Raw genomic sequence first — 17,523 nt, 5'->3', positions numbered from 1 at the left:
TGCCCTTTCCTCTCTGAACACACCACCCGAACTCTCGTCCATGCTCTCATTACCTCTCGCCTTGACTACTGCAACTTACTCCTCACTGGCCTCCCACTTAGCCATCTATCCCCCCTTCAATCTGTTCAGAACTCTGCGGCACGTCTCATATTCCGCCAAAACCGATTTACTCATATCACCCCTCTCCTCAGGTCACTTCACTGGCTTCCAATCAGATACCGCATCCAATTCAAGCTTCTTCTTACCTACAAATGGCATTCAGTCTGCTGCTCCTCACTACCTCTCCTCCCTCATCTCCCCCTATGTTCCCGCCCGTAACCTCCGTTCACAGGACAAATCCCTCCTCTCTGTACCCTTCTCCAACACCGCCAACTCCAGGCTCTGCTCATTCTGCCTCGCCTCACCCTATGCTTGGAACAACCTTCCTGAGCCCTTACGCCAAGCCCCCTCCCTGCCCGTCTTCAAGTCTTTGCTTAAAACCCACCTCTTCAATGCTGCATTCTGTACCTAACTCTTCCCATTCAGTAAATCTAGACTGCCCCAATTTGACCGCCCCTATCGGACTGTCCGTTCACTTGTCTCAGATTGTAAGCTCCTTGAGCAGGGACCGTCCCTCTATGTTAAATTGTACAGTGCTGCGTAACCCTAGTAGCGCTTTAGAAATGTTAAGTAGTAGTAGTAGTAGAAATGTTATTTTTAGCGCTGGGAGCATGTTTGGGGGTGGAGAGTAGGCGTGCCCAGCACTAATCAGCACAGCTACATCGCCACACACTTACCGATTAGGCACGGTTAGCAAATGAGCCCTTATTGCCTAAACAATAGATGTAGTTAAGGGCTCAAGCGCTAATGGCTACGCACTAATTGGAAAATTATGGTAGCCCATGTTGATAATTTCCCCTTTTAATTTCATTCAGTATGATTTCAAAATAATTATAAATTCAAGCAAATTACCTGCAATCTTGTGTTAGAGGCAACGACAAGACCATTCCTCAGGATTGAGTGCCAGTTTTCAATATGTGAGCCACTTGAAAAATGTGAAGAAATTTAAACTTAGTACTGTGGTAGCACAATGAGTATGATATATATTATTAATATCAAACAGAATGCAAATGGTGACAGCCCTCTAATAAATAGTTTTAACCAGTCTTTCAGAAACTTGTTGGTAGATGGAACACAGAAACAATATAGCGAAGTTACTTACCTGTAGCAGGTATTCTCCGAGGACAGCAGGCTGATTGTTCTCACATATGGGTGACGTCCGACGGCAGCCCCAGGATCGGAATCTTCCTAGCAACAAAGATTGCTACAGCCCTCACGTGCACCGCGCATGCGCGACCGTCTTCCCGCCTGTAGCGCGAACGTGCCTCAGCCAAACTACAAGCAAAGACAAGGGAAGACACAACTCCAAAGGGGAGGTGGGCGGGTTGGTGAGAACAATCAGCCTGCTGTCCTCGGAGAATACCTGCTACAGGTAAGTAACTTCGCGTTCTCAGAGGACAAGCAGGCTGCTTGTTCTCACATATGGGTATCCCTAGCCCCCAGGCTCACTCAAAACAAAAAACAGGGTCAACTGGGCCTCGCAACGGCAAGGCCATAACAAAGATTGACCTAAAAAATAACATCTAACAGAGTGCAGCCTGGAACAGAACAAAAATGGGCCTAAGGGGGTGGAGTTGGATTCTAGACTCCAAACAGATTCTGCAGCACCGACTGCCCGAACCGACTGTCGCGTCGGGTATCTTGCTGAAGGCAGTAATGAGATGTGAATGTGTGGACAGATGACCACATCGCAGCCTTGCAAATCTCTTCAATAGTGGCTGACTTCAAGTGGGCCACTGACGCCGCCATGGCTCTAACACTATGAGCCGTGACATGACCCTCAACAGTCAGCCCAGCCTGGGTGTAAGTGAAGGATATAAGAACATAAGTAATGCCATACTGGGAAAAGACCAAGGGTCCATCGAGCCCAGCATCCTGTCCACGACAGCGGCCAATCCAGGCCAAGGGCACCTGGCAAGCTTCCCAAACGTACACACATTCTATACATGTTATTCCTGGAATTGTGGATTTGAAAGGGAAGTCCCAAGGTCAAATTGGATCAAATTGTCAACCAATGTAGGGATTGGAGAAACCCCGTGGACAGCTGGATTGCGTCCTGTAGATCCCCGGCAGCTTGAACCCACTGGGAAGCTAGGTCCACTGAGCTGATCTCATGTGAAGACGGGCCATGGGAGTCACATGGACTGTGGAGGCCATGTGGCCGAGCAATCTCAACATCTGCCGAGCTGTGATCTGCTGAGACGCTCGGACCCAGGAAACAAGAGACAGAAGGTTGACTGCCCTCGCCTCGGGGAGGTAGGTATGAGCAGTCTGGGAATCCAGCAGAGCTCCTATGAATTCTAGTCTCTGAACAGGGAGAAGGTGGGACTTTGGATAATTTATCATAAACCCCAGTAGCTCCAGGAGTTGAATAGTCATCTGCATGGACTGTAGAGCTCCTGCCTGCAAGGTGTTCTTCACCAGCCAATCGTCGCGATAAGGGAACACTTGCACTCCCAATCTGCGCAGCGACGCCGCTACAATTGCCAGGCATTTTGTAAACACCCTGGGCACAGAGGCGAGACCAAAGGGCAGTACACAATACTGAAAATGCCGTGTCCCCAGACGGAATCGAAGATACTGCCTGTGAGCTGGTAGTATCGGGATGTGAGTATAAGCATCCTTCAAGTCCAGACAGCATAGCCAATCGTTTTCCTGAATCATGGGAAGAAGGGTGCCCAGGGAAAGCATCCTGAACTTTTGTTCAGGGCCCTTAGGTCTAGGATGGGACGCATCCCCCCCTGTTTTCTTTTGCACAAGAAAGTACCTGGAATAGAATCCCAGCCCTTCCTGCCCCGGTGGCACAGGCTCGACCGCATTGGCGCTGAGAAGGGCGGAGAGTTCCTCTCCAAGTACCTGCCTGTGCTGGAAGTTGAAGGACTGAGCTCCAGGTGGGCAATTTGGAGGTGTTGATATCAAATTGAGGGAGTACCCTAGCCGGACTATCTGAAGAACCCACCGATCGGAGGTTACAAGAGGCCACCTTTGGTGAAAAAAGTTTAACCTCCCCCCGACCGGTAGATCATCCGGCATGGACACTTTTATAGCAGCTATGCTCGCCTGGAGCCAGTCAAAAGCCCGTCCCTTGCTTTTGCTGGGGAGCTGCAGGGGCCTGTTGAGGTGCACGCTGTTGACGTGAACGAGCGCGCTGGGGCTTTGCCTGGGCAGGCTGTCGGGAAGGTGGATTGTACCTACGCCTATTAGAAGCATAGGGAGCATTCCTCTTTCCCCCATAAAAACATCTACCTGATGAGGGAGATGCTGAAGGCGTCCGGTGGGAGAGTTTGTCGAAGGTGGTGTCCTGCTGGTGGAGCTGCTTGACCACCTGTTCGACCTCACCAAAAATATTATCCCCCCCCCCCCCCCCCGGCAAGGAGCATCCGCGATCCACTGCTGGACTCCATTTTCCAGGTCAGAGGCATGCAGCCATGAGAGTCTGCGCATCACTATCCCTTGAGCAGCAGCCCTGGACGCAACATCAAAAGTGTCGTAAGCACCCCTGGACAGGAATTTTCGACACGCCTTCAGCTGCCTGACCACCTACTGAAAAGGCTTGGCCTGCTCCAACGGGAGCTTATCAACCAAGTCCGCCAGCTGCCGCACATTGTTCCGCAAGTGGATGCTCGTGTAGAGCTGGTATGACTGAATCTTGGACACGAGCATAGCAGAATGATAGGCCTTCCTCCCAAAAGAGTCCAGAGTTCTAGACTCTCGCCCCGGGGGCGCCGAGGCGTAATCCCGAGAACTCTTGGTTCTCTTGAGAGCAGAATCCACAACGCCAGAGTCATGAGGCAACTGGGTCTTCATCAAATCTGGGTCCCCGTGGATCCTGTACTGGGGACTCAATCTTCTTGGGAATGGAGGGATTAGATAATGGCTTCGCCCAGTTCGTCAGCAATGTCTGTTTCAGGACATTATGCAGAGCAACAGTGGACGATTCCTTAGGTGGTGAAGGATAGTCCAGGACCTCGAACATCTCAGCCCTGGGCTCATCCTCAGTAACAACAGGGAAGGGAATGGCCATAGATATTTCCCGGACAAAGGAAGAGAAAGACAGACTCTCAGGGGGAGAAAGCTTTCTCTCTAGCGAAGGAAAGACCATAAGACTCCTCTCATCAGAGAAATATCTTGGCTCTTCTCTGCTTCCCACAAGGCCTCTCCTTCGGTATCGGACACGAGTTCTCTGACTTCAGTCCGAAGCTGGGCCCGTCTCGACGCTGAGGAACCATGTCCTCGATGGCGATGCCGAGAAGAAGACTCCCGCGCCGCCGGCAACGACAAAGCTCCCTCCAGCGACGTCGACGGGGAGTCAACTTGGGTGGCAGCCGAGGCCGATGCCGCAAGCGGTACCGGCGTTGCAGTCCGCACCACGGGCGTGGAACCAACCGCTGCATCTCTCAACGGTACCGACGGCGCAAGCACCACCTGTACCGGAACAGATGGTCGCAGCGGACCTTCCAGAATACCTGGAAGGATGGCTCGGAGGCGCTCATCTAAAGAGTCTGTCGAGCAAGGCTGTGGGGTCGGTACAGGCGACAGTCAGAATCTGCCTGGGACACGGAGACGGTAACAGGCTGTCCAGAGAAGAGCGTATCGACACGTCTTGTATGGAGGGTGAGCAGTCCTCCCGGCGTTGACGCTTCACGGGTGCCGAATCCTTTGGCGTCCCGGAGCTCTCGGTACCATGACGGGAAGGTGACCGATGACGATGGTTCTTTGCCTTTGCACAAAGCACGTCACCGGTACCTCCCCGTACCGACGAGGACATGGAATCCACATGCCTCCTCGGGGCCGGGTCCGAAAGAGGTCGGTCCCGGGGGCCTGTACCGCAGCAGTCCTCGAGGTAGGTGGAGACCCACTCGATGGCTCACTGCTACCAGCGTGAGGTGGTCTCTGGACAGCCATTACCTGCACTCCTGACGTCGATGCAGTCTCCGGTGCCGACATCGATACCGTCTCCGACAATCTCGGTACCGCTACCGACGTCGACGGACTGGGCAAGGCTCGGAACAGGCGCTCCCACTGGGCCAATCTCGACGCTTGTGTCTGTTTTTTTAGGCAAAGACACAGAATACAAGCGTCGGGGCAATGACCATCCCCAAGACACTGAAGACACGAAGCGTGTGGATCAGTGGCTGAGATTGCCCAGCTGCACCGCGTGCACTTCTTGAAGCCTCTGGCGATCTTCGAGGTCATGGACGGAAAAATCGCGGCGGCGAAGTCAAAATCTGCGATGGTGCCAAAAGAAGGGTACAAAAAAGGGAAAAACCCGTACAGGTGGCCAAAATGGCCACTCGCGACAACGAAAGGAAACTTACGGGGATAAACTACGAAATAAAGGAAAAAGGTAACACTTTTTTTTTTTTAAAGAACAAAGAAACATGAGCGACTCTCTGAAAAACAACGAAAAACTGCAAAAACAGTGTGAGGGCTCTCTCTCTGGGGCGCAGAACAGCCAAAAACAGCCGCACTGAGCTGCGGAAAAAAAAAGAGACTGAGGCACGTTCGCGCTATGGGCAGGAAGACGGTCGCACATGCGCGTGAGGGCTCTTGCAAGCTTTGTTGCTAGGAAGATTCCGATCCTGGGGCTGCCGTCAGACGTCACCCATATGTGAGAACAAGCAGCCTGCTTGTCCTTGGAGAATTACCTTGATGTGATGGAATGACAGCCAAGTCTGACTAAAATAAACTGAAAAAGGAAAGTATACAGGCTCTCTGAGTGGCAGATTTATTCACATAAGGTCTTGTGTTATTTTAACAGGTAGAAAAACAGGGCAGACAAAAAAAAGAGCTCTAAGGTCTTAGTACATAAGTGTTGCCAAAGTGGGACAGACTGAAAGTCCATCAAGCCCAGTGTCCTGTTTCCAACAGTGGCCAATCCAGGTCACAAGTACCTGGCAAGATCCCAAAACGGTACAGTAAATTTTATGCTGCTTACCCCAGAAATAAGCAGTGGATTTTCCCAAGTCCATTTTAATAATGGCTTATGGACTTTTCTTTTAGGAAGCTATCCAAACCTTTTTTAGACCCAGCTAAGCTAACTACTTTTACCACATTCTTTGGCAATGAATTCCAGAGTTTAATTACACATTGAGTGAAGAAATATTTTCTTCGATTCGTTTCACATTTACTACTTTGTAGCTTCATTGTGTGCACCCTAGTTCTAGTATTTTTGGAAACAGTAAACATGCGATTCATGTCTACCTGTTCCACTCCACTCAGGGGCCCTTTTACTAAGCCGTGTAAGCGTCCACACACGCCAAAATGAAGTTATCACTTGGCTCTTGCGGTAATTTCATTTTTGGTGTGCGTCCGATACGTGTGTCTGGAAAATTTTTTTATTTTCTGCCACGTGTTATCGGACGTGCACCAAGTGGCATTTGGCGCGCGTAGGTCATTACTGCCCGGTTACTGCATGAGACACTACCGCTAGGTCAATGGCTGGTGGTAAGGTCTCAGACTTAAAATGGATGCACGGCAATTTTCATTTTGCAGCATGTCCATTTTTGGCAAAAATTTTAAAAGGGCATTTTTGTAGGTGCGCTGAAAAATGATTTTGCTCACCCAAAACCCGCGCCTACACTACCACAGGCCATTTTTCAGCGCACCTTAGTAAAAGGTCCCCTCAGTGTTTTACACAACTCTATCACATCTCCCCTCAGCCTTCTCCAAGCTGAAGAGCCCAAGCTGGTTTAGCCTTTCTTCACAGGGAAGACATCTCATCCCCTTTATCATTTTCGTTGCCTTTTTCTGTACCTTTTCTAATTCCACTATATCTTTTTTGAGATGCGGTGGCCAGAACTGCACAAAGTATTCAAGGTGTAGTCACACCATGGATCGATAAAAAGGCATTATAACATCCTCATTTTTATTTTCTATTCCATTCCTAATAATATCTAACATTCTATTTGCTTTCTTTGCCACTGCAGCACACTGTGCACATGGTTTCAAAGTGTCATCAACAATGATGCCTTTTTCCTGGTTGGTGACTCCTAATGTGGAAGAACCTTGCATCATGTAGCTATAGTTCGGGTTCCTCTTTCCCACATGCATCACTTACTCACATTAAACATCATCTGTCATTTGGATGCCCAGTCTCATAAGATTGTCTTGCAATTTTTCACAATTCTCTTGCGATTAAACAACTTTGAATAACTTTGTGTGATCGGCAAATTTAATTACCTCACTAGTTATTTCCTTATCTAGATCACTTATAAATGTTAAAAAGCAGCAGTCCCAACACAGACCTCTACGGAAACCCACTATCTACCTTTCTCCATACTGACCATTTAAACCTACTTTGCTGTCTATCTTTTAACCAGTTTTTAATCCACAACAGAACACTACATCCTATCCCATGACTTTCCAGTTTCCGCTTGAGTCTTTCATGAGGTACTTTGTCAAACGCCTTTTGAAAATACAGATACACAATATTGACTGTCTCACCTTTATCCACATGTTTGTTCACCCTTTTAAAGAAATGTTACAAATTGGCGAGGCAAGATTTCAACCCAATTGCCGATACTGGCCCCTGAGGACAACTCAGGTGTTGGATAAGTCCGATCAGCTCCCTGAAGGGCATTTTTCTGGCGTTCGAGGGCGGAGCTCACGATGAAGCGTTTGGGAAAGAGGAGCTTTCTGTCGAGCACACCCTCCAGTCCACGCATAGCCCAGATAGGTGTTATCATTCATTTGGTATTTGAGTTATATTAATACCATTGATGATGTTAACAGAGGTTTTGTCTAATGAGGAACCAGTATCATGATCTCTACAGTAAAGCTATGCTAAAGATCGATGACAGTCTGTAATTCACAAGTATATACGGTGAATACAGAGTTTCAAGTCTTCCTCCTTAAATAACAGCACTCACACTTTTCCTTCTTGCCTTTATGATTGTGAGGCAAGATTTCCCAATCCATGTTGGCTTTGTCTCATTAATCCATGCTTTTGAATATGCTCTTTAAATTTGTTCTTTATAATAGTCGCTACCATTTTGCCCGGCACCAACGTCAGGCTCACCAGTCTGTAATTTCCTGGATCACCTCTGGAGCCCTTTTTAAAAATTGGTGTTAGATTGGCCACCCTCCAGTCTTCCAGCACCATGCTTGGTTTTAAAGATCAATTACATATTACTAACAATAGTTCTGGAAGTTCATTTTTCAATTCTATAAATACTTTGGGATGTATACCATCTGGTCCTGGCGATTTGATCTTCAATTTGTCAAACTGCCCCATTACATCGTCCAGGTTTACAGAGATTTGATTCAGTTTCTCTGACTCATCAGCAATGAATACTATTTCTGGCAAAGGCATCTCTACCACATCTTCCTCGGTGAAGACCGACGCAAAGAAATCATTTAATCTCTCTGCTATGGCCTTGTCTTCCCTGAGTACCCCTTTTACCCCTCAGTCATCTAGCGGTCAAACTGATTCTTTTGCTAGCTTCTTGATTTAATATACCTAAAAAAGTTTTTACAATGCGTTTTTGCCTTCAACACAAGCTTCTTTTCGAAGTCTCACTTTGCCTACCTTATCAGCACTTTGCATTAGACTTGACATTCTTTATGTAGTTTCCTATTATTTTCAGTCGAATCCTTCCTTCAGGTTCTGAAGGATTTTCTTTTAGCTCCAACAGCTTCCTTCACCTCACTTTTTAACCATGCTGGCTATCATTTGGTCTTCCTTCCTCATTTTTTAAATAGACGGAACATATTTGGCCTGGGCTTCCAGGATGGCATTTTTGAACGGCATCCATGCCTGATGTACATTTTTGACCTTTGCAGCTGCTCCTGTAAGGTTTTTTTTCACTGTTCTTCTCATTTTATCATAGTCTCCTTTTTGAAAGTTAAATGCTAACGTAACACATTTCCTATGTGTACTTAATCCAGAGTTTATATCAAATCTGATCATGTTATGATCATTGTTATCAAGAGGACCCAGAATCATTACCTCCTGCACCAGATCAGGCGCTCTTCTAAGGACTAGGTCTAGAATTGTTGGCTCCTAAACCAGCTGCTCCATAAAGCAGTCCTTGATTCCATCAAGGAATTTCACCTCTCTAGCATGCACTGATGTTACATTTATCCGGTCAATATTGGGGTAATTGAAATCACCCATTATTATTGTGTTCCCCAGTTTGTTGGCCTCCCTAATTTATGATAACATTTCTACATCTGTCTCGTCATCCTAGCCAGGTGTATGGTAGCACACTTCTATCGCTATCCTTTTCCCCTTTACACATGGGATTGCAATCCATAGAGATTCCAAGATGTGTTTCGTGTCCTGTAGATTCAAGGCCCTCCTTAACATACAATGTTACCCCTCCATCAATTCGATCAACCATATCACTCTGATATAATTTCTATCCTGGTATGACAGTGTCCCACTGGTTATCCTCCTCCCACCAGGTCTCAAATGCCTTTTTGTATTTATTTTTCTATTTAGTACAATATATTCTAACTCTCCCATTTTATCTCTTAGGCTTCTGGATTTCGCATATAGATATTTCAGATTGTTTGTTGTTCCTATTTACATCTTGCTCAGCAGTTGACAGTTTCATGGTGCAATTTTGAAAATCTGTCTGTTTTTTATTTAGAGACACCTGGAGGGGCATTTTCGAAAGAAACGTCTAAGTTGGAATTTGGACATTATACAAAGACGTCCAAATTCGGATTCGGGGAAAATGTCATTTTTGAAAAAAGATGGACGTCCCATCTTTTGTTTCGAAAATACCAAGGACGTCCTGTGATTTGGACGTCTTTGTTTTTGGTCCATTTTCGGACAAAAAACGTCCAAATGCAAGACGTCCGAAACAGAGGAGTGGCTTAATGGTCAATGCAGCAGACTTTGATCCTGGCAACATGGGTTCAATTCCCACTGCTGCTTCTTGAGACTTTAGGCAAGTCAAATACAGAAAGGGCATTTTTGGATAGGACATCTAAGTGAAGAGGAAAGGTCATTTTCTTTAAAAAAAAGAAGTCTATCTTTTCTTTTTGAAAGTGCTGTTTGGAAAAATGTTTTGTGATTTGAGGGAATAAGGGGAGGTGATCCCCGAGTCCCTCCAGTGATCATCTGGGGCACCTCTTGTGTGGAGTAGAGGAGCCTAGTAGTTAGTGCAGCAGACTTTGATCATTGGGAAGTGGGCTCAATTCCCACTGCAGCAATTCGTTATAAAAACAGGTCTAGCTCAAAACATCTAAGTTTTAGTCTTGGACATCTTTGTTTTGTTTCTTTTTTTTTTTTTTTTTTACATTTGTACCCCGCTTCATTATCGCTGAAAGACATCCATGCCTTAGGAATGCCCAAGTCCCATCTTGAACACACCCCTGGCACGCCCCCTTGAGATTTGGACGTCCTTCTGATGGACTGCAGTTGGAGACGTCCAAAATCGGGTTTCGATTATACCGATTTGGACGTCCATGTTCTGATTTATGTCGAAAGATGGACGTCCACCTCTTTCGAAAATGAGCCTGCTGGTCTACTATGCTCTGGATAGTGCTGGAGAGGAACCGTCTGTCTTGGTACATGTAGGCACCAGTGACATAGGAAAATGTGGGAGAGAGGTTCTGGAAGCCAAATTTAGGCTCCTAGGTAGAAAGTTGAAGTCCAAATCCTCCAGGGTAGCATTTTCAGAAATGTTTCCCATTCCACACACATGGCCCAAGAGACAGGCAGTGCTCCGGCGTCTCAATGCATAGATGAGATGATGGTGCAGGGAGGAGGATTTTAAATTTGTTAGGAACTGGGTATCATTCTGGGGAACGGAGAGCCTATTCCAGAAGGATGGGTTCCACCTTAACCAGGGTGGAACCAGCAGTATCGGCTTTTAAACAAGAAACTGGGGGAAGGCTGACAGTTGCTCAAAATCACATAGTTCGGAATAAGATATCACCAAAACAGGGAAGATAGGGCACCCTATAGCGAGGTTGCAATAGAGACATGTGGGTACCAATGACATAGGAAAATGTGGGAGAGAGGTTCTGGAAGCCAAATTTAGGCTCTTAGGCAGAAAGCTCAAATCCAGATCGTCTAGGGTAGCATTTTCTGAAATTCTACCTGTTCCACACGCAGGCCCCAAGAGACAGGCAGAGCTCCGGAGTCTCAATGCGTGGATGAGATGATGGTGCAGGGAGGAGGGTTTTAGATTTGTTAGGAACTGGGCAACATTCTGAGGAAGGGGGAGCCTATTCCGAAAGAATGGGCTCCACCTTAACCAGGGTGGGACCACGCTGCTGGCATCGGCATTTAAAAAGGAGACAGAGCAGCTTTTAAACTAGAAATGGGGGGGGGGGGGGGGGGGGGGAAGGCCGACAGTTGCTCAAAAGCGCATGGTTCAGGATAAGGTATCTTGCAAGGATACCTCACAAACATGGAAGATAGGGTTTCTGGATAGTGAGGTTGCACAACAGACCGTGGTAGGCCAGGTGCCCTTAAATACAACTAAAGATCAGACAAAAGATGGCAAATCAATAGTGTCAAGTACTAAGCATCATGCAAATAGGAACAACAAACATACTCTGAAATGTCTATATGCAAATGCTAGGAGTCTACGAAATAAGATGGGAGAGTTGGAATATATTGCACTAAATGAAAAATTGGATATAATAGGCATTACTGAGACCTGGTGGAAGGAGGATAACCAGTGGGACACTGTCATACCGGGGTACAAAGTATATCGTAGTGATAGGCTGGACCGGACTGGTGGAGGGGTAGCATTGTATATTAACGAGAGCCTTGACTCAGATAGATTACAAATTCAGCAGGACACAAATCACACCTTTGAATCATTGTGGGTTGAAATTCCATGTATAAAAGGGAAAAGGACGGTGATAGGAGTACCGCCCGCCTCGCCAGGATGAGCAGGTAGACGCAGACATGATAAAAGAAATCAGAGACGCAAACAAAATGGGCAATGTGATAATAATGGGTGACTTCAATTATCCAAATATAGACTGGGTAAATGTAACATCGGGACATGCTAGAGAGGTACAATTCCTTGATGAAATCAAGGACAGCTTTATGGAGCAGCTGGTGCAGGAGCCAACGAGAGAAGGAAAAATTCTAGACTTGGTCCTTAGTGGAGCGCATGATCTGGTGAGGGACGTTATGGTACTGGGGCCGCTTGATAACAGTGATCATAATATGATCAGTTTTGATTTCAACCTTGAAGTAACTATGCATAGGAAGTCAAATATGTTAGCGTTTAACGTTAAAAAGGAGACTATGATAAAATGAGAAGAACGGTTCAAAAAAAATATAGGGGGGGGGGCGGGGGCAACTGAGATGGTAAAAACTGTACAACAGGCCTGGACGCTGTTCAAAAATACCATCCTGGAGGCCCAGGTCAAACATATTCCGTGAATTAGAAAATAAAGACGGAAGTCCAAAAGACAGCCAGCGTGGTTGAAAAGTGAGGTGAAGGAAGCTATTAGGGCTAAAAGAAAGACCTTCAAAAAATGGAAGAAGGAACCGTCTGAAAATAACAAGAAGCAGCATGAGGAGTGTCAAAGCAAATGCAAGGCGCAGATAAAGAAGGCCAAGAGGGATTACAAAAAAAAGATAGCATTAGAGGCAAAAAAACATAGCAAAAATTTTTTTCGGTATATTAAAAGTAGGAAGCTGGCAAAAGAATCGGTTGGGCCGCTGGATGACCGAGGGGTAAAAGGGGCGATCAAGGAAGATAAAGACGTAGCGGAGAGATTGAATAAATTCTTTGCTTCGGTCTTCACCGAGGAAGATTTTGGTGGGATACCAGTGTCGGAAATGGTATTTCGAGCGGACGAGTCGGAGAAACTTACTGACTTCACGGTAAACCTTGAGGACGTAATGGGGCAGTTCAGCAAACTGAAGAGTAGCAAATCTCCTGGACCGGATGGTATTCATCCTAGAGTACTGATAGAAATGAAAAATGAGCTTGCGGAGCTACTGTTAGTGATATGCAATTTATCTTTGAAATTGAGCGTGGTACCGGAAGATTGGAGGGTGGCCAATGTAACGCCGATTTTTAAAGAAGGTTCCAGGGGAGATCCGGGAAATTATAGACCGGTGAGTTTGATGTTGGTGCCTGGCAAAATGGTAGAGGCCATTATCAAAAACAAAATTACAGAGCACATCCAAGGACATGGATTACTGAGATCAAGTCAGCACGGCTTTTCTGTGGGGAAATCTTGCCTGCCCAATTTACTTCAATTCTTTAAAGGAGTAAACAAACATGTGAACAAAGGGGAGCCAGTTGATATTGTGTATCTGGATTTTCAAAAGGCATTTGACAAGGTACCTCATGAAAGGCTACAGAGGAAATTGGAGGGTCATGGGATAGGAGGAAATGTCCTACTGTGGATTAAAAACTGGTTGAAGGACAGGAAACAGAGAGTGGGGTTAAAAGGGCAGTATTCACAATGGAGAAGGGTAGTTAGTGGGGTTCCTCAGGGGTCTGTGCTAGGACTGCTGCTTTTTAATATACTTATAAATGATTTAGAGATGGGAGTAACTAGCGAGGTAATTAAATTTGCTGATGACACAAAGTTATTCAAAGTCGTTAACTCGCGACAGGATTGTGAAAAATTACAGAAATACTAGGACTAGGGGGCATGCGATGAAACTACAGTGTAGTAAATTTAAAACAAATTGGAGAAAATGTTTCTTCACCCAACGCATAATTAAACTCTGGAATTCGTTGCTGGAGAACGTGGTGAAGGCGGTTAGCTTAGCAGAGTTTAAAAAGGGGTTAGACGGTTTCCTAAAGGACAAGTCCATAAACCACTACTAAATGGACTTGGGAAAAATCCACAATAACATGTATAGAATGTTTGTACGTTTGGGAAGCTTGCCAGGTGCCATTGGCCTGGATTGGCCGCTGTCGTGGACAGGATGCTGGGCTCGATGGACCCTTGGTCTTTTCCCAGTGTGGCATTACTTTATGTGCATGTTAGAGGCTATCTGTTAATACTGTGGTACAAGATACGATTTTTTAAACTAGGGGAAAAAGGGTATAGAGACTAGTTTTACCTTTTTTTTTGATTCTGCCTATCAATAACCTACAATTCCTCCTTTAAGCCATAAAGAGAGCAATTAAAATACTATAAGAAAAAATGTTGGGCTACAGCATAAGGATGATGTGGTACACACACTATTTTTTTGAGGATTTCTATTAGTCAGTGTAATTAATTTTTACAAAACTTCAAACTTCTTAATGTTGTCTTCTTTCACAAAAGCCATAATTATACGTAGTGATAAAAATTATTTTGTGTGCTCAGATTTCAAATAACAAGAGGAGCATACAGTTGAAGTCCAAAAATCCGGACTGATCAGGGCTTGGGTCATTCCAGATTTTTGGATTTTCTGGATTCTCAGGCAGTACTTTTTTTTCTGGTGGAAAAAAAGTACTCTTAGGGAGGGAAAAACATGCATCTTTGCAGAGAAACAGCAAGAGTCCAGGAAAAGAACAGACACCATTTTGGAATGCCATTTGTGGGGAAGGGGAGGGGGCAGCTTCTAGCTTTCAGCTTAGAATTAATCATTTGGCATCCTATCAATAACAATAATAAAGTTGTGACTTAGATCCTCAAGGAGACTTTTTACACATCCTTTCATGTAATTCTTTCACTTGCTAATAGCCTCCCCTCCTGCTTTCTTCCCATTCTCATGTCTTCCACCCCCCCCCCCCCAACTCTGCCCACTTGCTCTCACCTTTTTCCCCAAAGTTTTCAAGCTGCAGCAGCAGCCTTACTCACAAGGCTGCCTCTGGCATTCACCTTATCTTTCCCCTCTGACCAGGGTTGCCAGCTGGGAAAAATTTTCCCAGCCCCAAACGAGCCGTAAACCCGCCCGTAGCCAATCTGTCTCCCACGTCAGCGAACCCCGCCCCTGCACCACCAACCCCACCCCACATCACTAGCCCCGCCTCCTACAGCATCCCTGACGTCAACCCCGCCCCTGAAAAGCTTCTATTGGTCCAATTTGGACCAATAGAAGCCCCGGAAATGCTTCTATTGGACCAAATTGGGCCAATAGAAGCCCCAGAAAAGCTTCTATTGGACCGAATTGGACCAATAGAAGCCCCATAAAAAAACGCCAAACTCGCACAGCAGCGACGGGAAAACCGCCCAAAAAACCGCATCCCGCGGCCGGCGAAATTTTCCCGCTGCCGCTGGCGAAAACCCGCCCAATTGGGCGGTAAAACCGCTCACCTGGCAACTTTGCCTCTGACCCATCCTGCCCCCTTCTAATGCAACTTCCTGTTGCTGGAAGGGTGGGATGGGTCAGAAGGGAAAGGCATGGTGAATGCCAGAGGCAGCCTGTAAGGTAGCCACTGCAGCATGAATACTTCAGGAAACGGTGAAAGCGAGCAGACAGAGTTAGGAGTGGGGAAAAAACATGAGTCTGTGCAGGGAGGAAGAGAAGGAAGGAGGAAGGTATAGTCGTGGAGGGGGAGTGGCTCAGACAGCAAGCAGGGAAAGAGAGAGAGACGCCGAGCCATGTTTGAGGGAAGGCCTGGAGGAAGTCTGGATTCTCAGGCAGTCCTTAACTTGCAAATTCAACAGGTCTGGATTCTCAGGTGGTCTGGATTAGTGGAATCCAGATTTTTGGACTTTTACTGCACTTAAAGATATATACTAAGGGAAGAATTTATCAAGGTGGGCTACTGTTAAGATGGGTTGATTCCAGAGCACCTTCCGGCAATGTGATCTTAACCAGGTTGATTCCAGACCACCTTCCTGCAATGTGCTCTTAATCAGGTTGATTCCAGACCACCTTCCTGCAATGTGCTCTTAATCAGCCAATCATACAGGTAGGGAAATACACGCACTCCCAGCCAAGATTTAGGCACCAGGAATGTGAGTGAATGACCTGAATACCAGAATATATGCAAGTATGTGCACACATATACACATAAATATCAATATTCTGGGTGCACACTATTCTATAAAACAGCACTTATATTCATAGTTTGGAGCAGGGCATACACATGGGTGGAGCATGGGCAGGTCACACATTAATGCACATAGATATTTTTTTTATAATTTATTTATATATTTCTTAACATTATCCAGTATTTTACAAGACAATCCGCTTGTTCAGGAAAAGTATCTAATAATCTACAAAATATGTAAAAAAATAATAATACAAACAGGAAAAAAAAAGTGAAGCTTAAGTTTCACATTAACAGGAAAACTATACTCAAGTCCATACATGTGATCCAAGATTTCAGGAAAATACTGGAGACAAATTATCTAAAGGTTTATCAAAAAAAAGAAATTGTACAAATACTGTTAAGTAGAGCAAACACTTATAATTAACGCTTATCCATTTTCACTGAGGTTATGAGTGAAGATACATGAGACGGCTCTGTAAATACATATTTTATTATGAAGCTTGAAACGGTACAACCTACTATGATGAAAGATTTGACGAGTCTTAGAGATAAAATGGAAACCTTTGATAATTACACTAAAAATCATAACCTAAGATTTGTCAACTTTCCTAGACTTCAAAATGTTACTCCTATGGATATGCTGAAACGCTACATGCGTGAAAATTTACTAATTCCTGAACAGAATTTACCACCAATGACTATGGTTTACTATATTCCTGGGAAAGGAACCTCTCAACCCGAAGCTCCGATAAATGTCTCTCTCCTGCTTGAGACTTCTGATACCGAACTAGCAACTGCAGCTACATTGGTGGCTATAGTTGCACTATTACCAGACAAGAATTGGATCTTTCGTTTGTTTTTCCGAAACAAAGATAAACCCTTTTTGGGTTTAAAAGTCTTACTTTTTCCTGATGTCTCTAAGGAGACACGACGACGAAGGAAACAATTCCTGCTCCTTAGGCCTGAAGTTTTACACTTAAGGAGTACCTTCTTTTTAAGATACCCCTGCAAGTGTATAATAAGGTTTAAGGAGAAAAAAAAACACATAGATGATATTTTTATTTTATTTTTGTTACATTTGTACCCCGCGCTTTCCCACTCATGGCAGGCTCAATGCGGCAGGCAATGGAGGATTAAGTGACTTGCCCAGAGTCACAAGGAGCTGCCTGTGCCGGGAATTGAACTCAGTTCCTCAGTTCCCCAGGACCAAAGTCCACCACCCTAACCACTAGGCCACTCCTCCACTGCAATCTATGTGTGATATTTTTGAAGATCATTTACAGCAGTTCTATGGGTGGTGTTAGTGTTCGTGCCTAAATTTATATGTATGTATATGACCTGTTACTCTGGTATTCAAAACCTACTAAGCTAACTGCTTTTTACCACATTCTCTGGCAACAAATTCCAGAGTTTAATTATACGTTGAGTGAAGAAATATTTTCTCCAGTTTGTTTTAAATTTACTGCTTAGTAGCTTCATTGCGTGTCCCCTAGTCCTAGTATTTTTGGAAAGTAAAAAAGCAATTCAGTTCTACCATTCCACTGAGCAT

General features: G+C 45.3%; 1 protein-coding gene across 2 annotated transcripts in view; it reads right to left on the bottom strand.

Moving 5' to 3' along the window:
- Positions 1-17,523, bottom strand: part of PARP8 (poly(ADP-ribose) polymerase family member 8) — a 583,039-nt gene that overhangs the window by 124,012 nt on the left and 441,504 nt on the right. For both annotated transcript variants that reach the window (XM_030193114.1, XM_030193115.1), the window contains one exon: positions 952-1,024. In XM_030193114.1, the coding sequence (XP_030048974.1) occupies positions 952-1,024 (73 nt within the window). The remainder of the gene's footprint in view (positions 1-951; positions 1,025-17,523) is intronic.

Source organism: Microcaecilia unicolor, chromosome 2 (genome assembly GCF_901765095.1).
Source record: "Microcaecilia unicolor chromosome 2, aMicUni1.1, whole genome shotgun sequence".
Taxonomy (NCBI): Eukaryota; Metazoa; Chordata; class Amphibia; order Gymnophiona; family Siphonopidae; genus Microcaecilia; species Microcaecilia unicolor.
Note: the sequence above shows the minus strand (reverse complement) of the source record. Positions and strands in the feature narration are given on the sequence as shown.